Source organism: Corticium candelabrum, chromosome 19 (assembly GCF_963422355.1).
Source record: "Corticium candelabrum chromosome 19, ooCorCand1.1, whole genome shotgun sequence".
NCBI lineage: Eukaryota > Metazoa > Porifera > Homoscleromorpha > Homosclerophorida > Plakinidae > Corticium > Corticium candelabrum.
The window spans coordinates 440,508-451,958 of record NC_085103.1 but is presented as its reverse complement, the minus strand read 5'-3'; the positions used below and the strand labels follow the sequence as shown (position 1 = coordinate 451,958).

The 11,451-nt window shown below is 41.7% G+C and overlaps 1 protein-coding gene across 1 annotated transcript; it reads right to left on the bottom strand.

Moving 5' to 3' along the window:
- Positions 1-4,515: 4,515 nt before the first annotated feature.
- Positions 4,516-7,804, bottom strand: LOC134194924 (trypsin 5G1-like). The gene is made up of 2 exons (XM_062663906.1): positions 5,912-7,804; positions 4,516-5,846 (listed from the first exon to the last, which is right to left on the bottom strand). Exons 1-2 carry the CDS (start codon positions 5,994-5,996, stop codon positions 4,798-4,800), a joined length of 1,134 nt encoding a protein of 377 aa, XP_062519890.1. The 5' UTR covers positions 5,997-7,804; the 3' UTR covers positions 4,516-4,797.
- Between the last annotated feature and the right edge of the window lie 3,647 nt (positions 7,805-11,451).

Genomic DNA, 11,451 nt, shown 5'->3' with positions numbered 1-11,451 from the left:
GGATACAGTGGAGTTTGCTATAGCAAACCTCAATGTAATCAATTCTTGATATGATGAATTTAGTTTTGATGTCCTGAATGTGCAACAACAATCCGGATGTGTTCACTTATTACAAAATTCTAGTGTCTCCCACAATTTATTTATCAAAATTCCACTGTATGTGAGTAACCTCTGAACAACAACAACTTACACATACACATAAATCTACAATCACAGCTGCGTATAGTATAGTATATGTTAATTAAAAATCCTAATCAGGTCAAAAGTAGTCTAGATCTCTTCCCATGATAGACAGTTTGATCTGCATCATATTGTGTAAGATGAACCCAAGGGAAAAACAAAGTTTATAACCAGTGCTGTACCTATGTTGCCCCAATCTAATAACTGACTTCATTTGCATAATTGATTGACAGATCGGGATAACTGCATGCAAAATATTTAATACGATATGTTTTGTACTGTAGATAGAGTAACTATCATCTGGCATTCTAGAATCCATAATAAGTCAAAAGAGAGGTGTACAAAATACAAGTAGAAATGGTCATCACTTCTCTTGAACATAATTTCCTATGAAATTGTTTCGCCAGAGAGATTTTTCGTAGAACATTTGTCTACTAAGAAATATTTATCTATTATGTCCCACAAAAGGAAAAAAAACATGGACATTTTAATTAACATGAAGACAACTGAAATCCTACCAAACTGTCCAGGAAATAACCTGTGTAATAATTATGCCTTTACTCAGTCTCATATTGCAAAACATCAAAAATTTGTGATGTAGATTGCTATTATTTTAGTTAACAACTTAACAATGCTAATATACAAAATATTTAACATCCATACCATTGAACACCAGCAACAACAGCATTCTTAATATTAGTGTCTCATAGTATTTCATGTTATACATCACCGAAAAACATTCAGTCATATATTCAACTTTGCAATCACTATACAGTAGACAAAGCAGTCAATTGCTGCATAGAAGTTTAATTGCCACTAATAAAATTCAAAGAGTTATGATTGGTTTAACAAAGTTACACAACCTGGTAAGAAATACAGCTGATGCACTGCAAAAGATACAGGTACAGTACATCCATTGCTCTTTTGTCTGGCAGAGCTTGCTTCCAGCCAAGCTTGCTTACAGCTATTTAGCCAATAAACAATTCCACTAACATATATATATATATATATATATATATATATATATATATATTCTTATTTCAGAGAACAATTACCAGTCCCCTGCCAAAGTTGGTAAATCCCAAAAGTCAAACTCAGTGTCAAATCGTAAACTAATTAGTGCAAATTATACTTGCAGTAGATTGAAATAAGCAAACTGAAATCTGTTGCAGTAAGTTACTGACTGCCCTACTAAAAGTTATTCTGCTCTTTGCTGTGGGCTTAGACGGGATAACCTTCAAAGTGGCAAGACTGGAAGGCATCCACAAACTCTATACTAGCTATCAGATATGTAATGGCATCTGGTCTTGTCTAATAAATTAGAGTACATGTACAGTGACGAGTGGGAGTCTGATAGTGCGTGTGTGTATTGCGTTGCGTTGAGAGAGTAGTGTGCTGTTGATTATAGTCTGCAGTGAGCTGTTGCGTGAATAATACAAAATGTGGAGAACCATAGAGATAGATAGATATTAGCTCTATCAACAGCAATCAATCCATAAACCAATTTACATATATGCAATGATGAATACCTGGCTCCACACTTTCGACTTGACTTGTGTATCAGCTTGGCTTACCAAATAACGCAGTATGTAGCATGTGTACAGGGACTATTCTGTTCACGGGGACTATCCTGTTCACGTGGACTATTCTGTTCATATTTGCTCCTATTCTGTTCACCGGGGACTATGTTGTTCACGCAATTTGAACCCACCCTAACGTGAACAGGATAGTCTCCGCTATAGCGTGGACTATTCTGTTCACCAGGGACTATCTTGTTCACAGGCGACTATCCTGTTCACAGGCAACTATCTTGTTCACAGGCGACTAACTATCCTGTTCACGACGACTATTCTGCATGTTCACACTAGCCATATGCATACAGTGTTCATGGCAACTATCCTGTTCACAGGCAACTATCCTGTTCACAGGCAACTTATAATCCTGTTCACCGGGGACTATCCTGTTCACGTGAACAGAATAGTCTCCCATGAACAGGATATCAAGGACTATCTTGTTCACTGGGGACTATCCTGTTCACAGGGAACTATCCTGTTCACAGGCGACTTATAGTCCTGTTCACGGGGGACTATCCTGTTCACGTGGATAGCCTCCGGTGAACAGGATAGTCCCCACTATAGCGGGAACTATCTTGTTCACCGGGGACTATCTGGTTCACAGGCGACTATCTTGTTTACAGGCGACTATCCTGTTTACGCAACTATTCTGCATGTTCACACTAGCCATATGCATACAGTGTTCATGGCGACTATCCTGTTCACAGGCGACTACACGTATTCTGTTCACAACAATTATTTGAATTACATCAACAGTAACTTTGCAAAAACATTTATTGATTCTTTATCCAATCTTTATTTGTAGCCTAACTAATTCAACGAAAAATCTGTCTAGTCTCAAAACCAATTAATTAACGGTGCACTATTTCAAATATAACTTGTGCACTATATGCTATTGTAGCTGTAAATAACTACTCATTATCTACTTTGATACATCTGTTAAGTTAAAACATAAAAGTATATTTGAGTCAGTCTTCCCATCTAGAAACGTCCAACAGGAATTGTAGGCAATGACTTGGCGGCAGTTATGACATCATTTTTAACACAATAGCCTATGCAACCTCCCCCACACTCAAAACACTAGACTTCTTTTGAATCTGTATCTAAGATTGATCGATCGATGCATGGCAATTTCTGTGTGATATAGAAATGTATTATAGTATGGCACTCATATGTATGAATTTCTTTCACGCCTGCTGAAGGCATACAGTATCCACAGTTAATAAAGGACATACAGAACTGTACATTTAAAATTTACACAGAGACACACACAGACACACACAAAATAGATATTATAAAATGTGTTTTTGTTCTTGTATATGAGGAAAATAGTAATGCTAGATCACAGTCTCAATCTTCAATTAATTTCCCTACCCTAGATGACTTGCTGGTGCTTGCTTACAACCATCGATCCCTTTACTGACGCAATTAACTTACTATGCATTAATTGCATTATAGTTGCTGTAAATTTACTAGCTTCTTGCAACCACTCGCCAACCTTCTGTCACAGACACTGTACAGTATAGATATCATACTTATCTAGGAATTACGTAATCACACACAGACAATCAGAAAATTATTAGTTGTAATACACATTCCTAGGATCTGTATACACCAGAGAGGACCACTTTAGTTGAGCACATTGGAAGATTCTACGATATGGTAGTGTTGTCAGCCACGTACCGTACAGGCAGGTAGCTAGATAGCTAAATTGAGCAAGAGCTAGTACGGTAAGTGTTGCGCGTATGGATTGATGGGACTGTTGACAATGAACAAAAGTGTCTAGCTAGTGAACAGAAGCTCTAGTGAACATGCAGATCTATAGTCGCCGTAAACAGAATATATAGTAGCCGATAGTCGCCGTGAACAGGATAGTCCCCGTGAACAGAATAGTCCCTGGTGAACGTGAACAAGATTGTCACCTGTGAACAGGATTATCAGTCGCCTGTGAACAGGATTGTCGCCATGAACACTGTATGCATATGGCTAGTGTGAACATGCAGAATAGTCGTCGTGAACAGGATAGTCGCCTGTGAACAGGATAGGCGCCTGTGAACAGGATAGTCGCCTGTAAACAGGATAGTCGCCTGTGAACAGGATGGTCCCCGGTGAACAAGATAGTCCCCGCTATAGTGGGGACTATCCTGTTCACCGGGGACTATCCTGTTCACTGAACAGGATAGTCACCTGTGAACAGGATTATAAGTCGCCTGTGAACAGAATAGTCGCCATGAACACTGTATGCATATAGTTAGTGTGAACATGCAGAATAGTCGTCGTGAACAGGATAGTCGCCTGTGAACAAGATAGTCCCCGGTGAACAGAATAGTCCACGCTATAGCGGGGACTATCCTGTTCACGTAAACAGGATAGTCCCGCCAGCGTGGGTTCAAATTGCGTGAACAAGATAGTCCCCGGTGAACAGAATAGGAGCAAATATGAACAGAATAGTCCACGTAAACAGGATAGTCCCCGTGAACAGAATAGTCCCTGTACAGTATGTCTTTTGTAAACAGGTCCCGGATAACACTCTACCTAGCTCGTCATTTTTACATCGCATTGTTCACTGTTTTAGTGTCAATCCTATTCATCGCTGCCATTGTTAACAATGGAAAGATTTCTGAAAGGGGGTCCTGACTAGAGTAGTAACATTCATGCGCGTTAGGTGTTTTTCTGTAGGCTGTAGCCCCATATAGCAATAGGAGCCCCGGAACAAATCCGCTGCTACACCGGTTCGGATAGTTTTGTATGAGGCGCCATTTTAGATTCTTCGCATCCCTACATAGGGAGTGCTATACCGCACTCCCTGATATAGACTGCTGCACATACAACTTCAGATATAAGATTAGCGAGGTTTTATCAAAGTAAATCATGTTATAGTTATAAATAAATACTATAAATCTTTAAATAATCAAATCTGTACAGTATTCAATAGTAAACAAATAGAAATAACAATAGCATGTGACCACTAAGTCAAAAATAATGTTATATACAAAAGTTTGTATTCAAAGTAACATATAAGAGACGTTCGTGGTGAACTGATTTACTTCTTGCCTAATTCTGGAACTTCACGCAATATCCAAGGTCTGTGTTTCTGAACGTCAGTGTAGACAGTATAATGTTCACCACATCCCTTTGACCAGCTAATGAGTCCGATCACCGTGTTCTTTCCGTTTGAGTCGACATGCATCAACCCTCCTCCACTGTCGCCATTACAGGCACCTACACCACCAGATTCATAACCAGTACATAGGTGACTGTTGCGAATGTTGACGCCTTGCTTCTTGTAAGCCTCTTCACAGTCTTCTCTTGCAACAATAGGAACTTTAGCACAATACAACTCCTCTGGCTGCAATGGGCTTTTTTCGGTAATGCCCCATCCTGTAATAACCATTTCAGTATTAGAGTTCACAAGAGGAGTATTGCGCTTGGGGATGACTGCAGTATTAGTGTCAGATCCAAGTACAACGTCAGCTTCTAGTTCCAGAAGAGCAATGTCATGTTGTGGTGGTTGAGAGTCACTGCTTGCTGTGTATTCATCATGAACAATGGTTTTTGTCACACGAAAAACTTGGCCCTTGCCCTCAAGAAATCCACTAAAATAGTTCTTGGATCCAACCATTGCTAGAACCATAGTCATGTTGGTAAGACAGTGTGCTGCTGTTAAGACCCATCGTTTGTGAACTAGCACACCACCACAACGTTTTGTGTGGTTATCTGGAGTTAAAAGCATCAGTCCGACCTGCCAGGGCGCAGTCCATTCATCTTGACAGACTGATTTGCCTTCAGTATCCTGAATGGGAGAATTTGTGTCTCTGCCTCCAAATATTGCTCGTTTAATTTGAGGTAAAGATGTAGACGTTCCAGCTGGTAAACGAGTATCATTGTCTTCTACATTCTCCTTTGGTTGAACCGATTGCTTGTTACTAGAAAACATGAGTTGTAATTGGGACTTGAAATCATCAAGAACTGTCTGCAGTTGAGAATGAAAGTTATCATTAGCTATTGCTGTCTCTAACTCTTCTGTCCTCAGTGGACTGTCTGATTCTTTCTCTACAAGCAACAGTTGTGAGTACTTGTATCTGTAGGCGCCTGCAGAAAAAGTAATTAAATTAAGTACATTTCACAATGCCTCTGAGTGGTCAAACAGATCTTACTTTGTTTCATAACGGGAGCAGCACTAATCCAAGATGTAGTGATAATAAGGCAACTGAGCAGTATCTTCAATCCAATCACGTTCATCTCCTATTGTCAGTGGAGCTGCTTTACCAGTGAACTGTCTGACAGGCACCAAATCTCCAGCATAAATACCATCATGGCAGGATGTATTAATTATGCTAATCGCTAAACTTCCAAACAGGCTAATGGCTTGGTATATCCCACCAGACTCAAAATAGCCGACGTTTCCACGAGGAGATCAAGCAGACCGCGGATATGGGCACTAATATAATTACAGGGAAACCCCACATGACGTAATGGTGGTGTAGATTGCGTAGCCTAGACCCTACATCTGCCCAAGGTTTCCTTGTGACTTGTTGATTGAAGACGCAACCAGACCGAGAGTGCGTCATAGCAAGACCTCGATCATCGACGCTACAGTACACTGTAAGTCTCCGTATCAGACAGTTGGCAACACTGAAGTGTCTGTAACACCAGACGGTCGAGTAGATGGGTAACACGTACACAATGAGCTTGTGCAAACTAGCTATTTACAAGGTGAGAAAACCGTCGGTCTGGAGTTAGCCGGGCAACGTCATGTTCCCACTTCCGCTCAAAGGGCTCGCAGTGCATTCTCTGACCATGCTCTCCGGATATGCAAATATCGAACTAGAAATGAACTGTCGTATTCTTTACCGCGACCTTTGACACTACTACACAAATATACGACTAGGCACCGCGGATATTAGCATCAAACCTTACAACCGAGATTCCAGCAAACTAGACGGTGTCATGACCACGGAGAAGGTCTCTTGCACAACCCACAGAAAGCAAAACACCAGATGCATAGAATTGAGGCCAGATGCGTACGCACTGTCTTTGCCGTCCCCAGATGTATACACTGTACTGTAGTAACATCCCCACACTTTCTGTTCGTGAGCACTAAACGTCTACGTACTCTACATCACTGTTTCGTAGTTCCTCTATCACCACTGCACCACTCATCAGAGCTGTGGGTGTTTCAAGGCGATCACGTCTAGATGGTGATGAGTGATGTCAACAGATTGTCTACTAATTAGTAATACCGTATTCGCCCGTAATAACGCCCATACCGAAATAACGCCCATGCCCGTATGAGCAGACAAAACAAAATGGGTCCGCAGAACATTCGTCTCCGTCTGTGTGCGTTTGATGAGCTGGTGTCAATGTTGAGTGAGAGTGCTTGCCGCTAGACTCATGTCTTCGTTGCAATTACCGCCCCTGATGCTCTTGACGGGCTTCAGGCCCGACCACGTGTGTATACTGTTAGTGTCTGCGTGTATGTTGATGCTGAATGGATACCAGTACCTTAGATCTTGCAAATGGATAATTGCAAGCATTTGTGGTATTTCTGTCTTCAAGTATCTAGTTAGATGATGACTGGCCAGACGACAACATTTAGTGACCATGTATACATACGCCTAGGACCAAAATAACGCCCATGCCCTAGTATACGCCCAGAAAAAAAGGGTTTCTTTTCTATACGCCCAGAGCGTTATTACGGGCGAATATGGTAATTAATTTAGAGTGTATAGTATTACATGTAAATGTAGTAACAACCAACACGCTGCTGCACTTCACATACCGAAAATACCACATGTACAGACTAATAATAATATTCAGTGATTCTTGCAATGTCAAATTTAACCCCTACGGGTTAACAGCAACATAAATTTATTTAATTAGTAATAAGTCTTCCTCTTGGTACAGTGCAATTGCAGCAACCGCTCGAATACTATCTCTAGCCAAGCCCAGGTACACTACGTATACTTAGTACCATAGTAGCTAGTGTCCAACCGTGTACACACAACCTACTTGTAAACTCGATCTCCAGCGCGTTTTGCGTGCGTGTGTTGCGACAGTCCGGTGCGTGCGTGTGTGTGTGTGTGTGTGTGTGTGTGTGTGTGTGTGTGTGTGTGTGTGTGTGTGTGTGTGTGTGTGTGTGTGTGTGTGTCGCGGTGGAGCAGATGGTATAGCGTTGTGATGACATCCGGGATCTTGTATCCGTGATGAGGGTTGAAGGTTCGATCCTGGTGGAGGCGACACTGTTGCAGTTTTCTTGAGCAAGAAACTCACCCACACTTGCTTCTCTCAACTCAGGAGTATAAATGAGTACCTGGTCATTGACTGGGGCAGTGTGCGAACTAACGGCCGGACATCGGACATTTACCGACAGAACGAAGCATTTGTCCGGCCATTCGTGATTTCGCCGGACATTTTGTCCTCTGGCGTAGCGGCAGGTGTGGAATTCTGTATGAGCAACCCACATCCTCGCACATCCCAGTGTCATGTCAACATAGTTTCCGCAGTTCGCGCACGAAACAAACGCAAACAGCCACGCGTCGTACGTGTACTGTACAGAGCTGCCAACTCTCCCGCATTGAGCGGGAGACTCCCGCATTTGGGACCCTTCTCCCGCCTACCCGCATTTGACATCAAATCTCCCGTATTCTGACCATTGGTGGGTGTGACCAAAATGATGGACGTGCCTGTTCTGTGTAACTGTACACCTTACAGTTTTAGTATATGCATGTGTACATACATACTTGATATCCCAATATCAATTTCTATGTGCCAGCCCCTCTCTTTATCCGGCTCTTTCATAACATACTTAGTCAAAATACAGACATAGAAAGAGGAGTCGGTCAGAAGTGGAAAAGAGGGAGGGGCTGGTTACCTGATTACCATATGTATTGCTGGAAAAGCGATCGAAGAAGGCCACAAGAAAATAGAATCCAGAACATTCCAACTAGCCACGAGAATGTGCATGTACATTGTTTTTGGATTTTTATAACAGGCAGTAGTACGTACAGTACAAGTTCTGTGTTTAATTAATTATTTTGTTTAGTAATTGGTGTTGATACTGTGTGTCGCTAATTAGGCACATTGATCAATCTGTTATACATTTGTTGCACTATAATTTAATTAATTAATGGCTTCTACTCCAACCGGGCATGAAAATACTTAAATTTTGATGATTAGATATTATTTATATATTAACATTTATTACGATATAATTTTTTATATATTAATGCTATTGTAGGCGTGTCCCAAAAATTTAACTCCCGCATTCTCCCGCATTTTTCCTACAAACTCACGCATTTTGACACTGCTAGGTTGACAGGTCTGACTGTACTGTATTGCACGTGTATTTTGTCAAATCCCGGATGTGGGCGCTCAAGTACACACGCTGGGGCTCCGAGGTGTGCAACAAGATGAAGCGGACAGCTACGGGCCGTACACCGTGAACGCGGCAGGATAGGAAACTCAGAGATACTTGCGTGTAATGTTTTCTGTAGGGGCTTTAAGAACCTGAAGATGATTAGGTTGATAGGATAGCACGAAGTCCTTGAACTAGAAAACTGCCACTAGCGTAGCGTAGTGCATGTTCTTGGAACGATTGAAGTTTCCCCGTCTAGAGGTATGGCGCATATGCGGACGAAGATGACGTACCAAAACTCACTGGGTAGGACACGCCAACGGAAGTCAAAAGGAGGAGGGGCTGGCTGCGGGCATAAATAAAGAAATTTACGCGGATGGGTTGTAGCCAAGCAAGGCAGAGTCGAGGAAGCGATGAAAGTCTGTCTCTCTTCATTGCTATCTTAAACAATGGCCACTTTTAGTCAAACTTTTTTAGTAAATTTGTCAGGTGGGTTGTACTACAGTAATTGCATAATTAGAACTCTTTTAGCAAAGGCATGCAACATCAAAGTGTCATCTAGAGCCATGAAACCTAGCACTTGGTCAGGCATCCTCGAGCTAGCTGGTGGCAAGTGTTCTTTGTCAACCTGTTGGTGCAGTGTATTCCAAGAGATTTGGTTTGGCAACACAAATACATGGACACGTGTATCAACCTTGAAGTACTGCGGCAAGTCATGATAATTGTCATGAATTGATCCATTACAGTAACCATCAACTAGATCTGAATGGGAAAACATATGCCTTCACCCAGACCACTTTGTTCCTTGTGCTTGTATATCCAGTGTGGTGGACTCCGATGTTGGAAAAAAGATGTGGTGGGATCAGTGTGTGTACACGTTCAAGGGAACGTGTCATTGCTACACTCCTCGAGGAAGTGTTGCAAGGTCTTTACTCCCAAGCAGGTGTCCATTGGACCCGGCAAGAATGTATATAACTCTTGTGGTTGAAACTTTTGGTCTTTGGTTGTCTCACAGCCTCGAAGTTTCGAAATCAATTGCACTGAGATCAGCACTGCATAACCACCTGACCGTTAGCCAAGCCACCTCACACCTTCATCAACAGTTGTCCATCAAACTTTGGCTATATAATTCTAAGATGGTTTTAGAGAGTCTAGCATTCGAGAGTAGTGAAGACATTTTTGAGTAAATTTGAGATAATTGTGTTGAGGTTGGGGTTGGGAAACTATAGTAGCATAGAGAAAATGTATTGATAATATATATATATATATATATATATATATATATATATATATATGTGATGAATTGTAAGTGATAAGTAGAATTTGCCAGAATTGGAATGTCCAACCAGACGTTTCTAATGTCCGGCAAATTTCAGGACATGATGTGTGGTGGTCAGTCAAGGACTATTTCGCACACTGCTGGGGTGGACATGACCGCTGGCTTGGCAGCAACATCATGCAGCAGACGGGTACATGTGGGCCTTGGTGTCCAGTTCCAGAGCTGCGCCATTGGCAGTGCCCCTGGATGACTCTGGCCAAGCTCCAGGTGGATTGTAGCGCTGGCCCCAAAACTCCACATAACTCCACATAGCGCATGGAGGCCCTGTCTCTAGAGGCAGGGAGAGCTATCTCTGCAACTGACCTCAAGGTCGACGTCGAAAGACGTGGAGGGCTTAACATTTGTCCATTTTGTCCATTGTGTGTGTGTGTGTGTGTGTGTGTGTGTGTGTGTGTGTGTGTGTGTGTGTGTGTGTGTGTGTGTGTGTGTGTGTGTGTGTTGTAGAAATGCCAAAGCTGAGCTCAACTGGGCTAATCGAAGTACAGACTGACAAGATTTACTTTCTGCAAAGTTCATGCAACTTAGAACAACGATTATTTAAATTGCTTCTAGGCTGTATTGGCTTTTACACAGGTTTGCTTCAGGCACGTATCCAGAATTTTACAGGAGGCGCCCAAAGACTTCCATTCCAGTCACTAGTTGTATCATGCCTTAATCAAAGGGTTTCACAAGGGCGTAGTGTGGCATGAGCTAGACCGAACTACAGCCCATCATTTGTAGGCGTGGCCATAAAAATTGTGGACTGTAAATACATACATACATACATACATATATATATATATATATATATATATATATATATATATATATATATATATATATATATATAACAGCTTTGGCCCTCACACGTATTTACAGTCCATAATTTTTTATGGCCACATCTACAAATGATGGGCTATGGTCCATGCCAAGCTATGCCCTGCAAACCCTTTGATTCAGGACTGCACCATACAGCTAGTGACTAGTGTTATACATATAATATATGTCAATAAAAGTAGGCG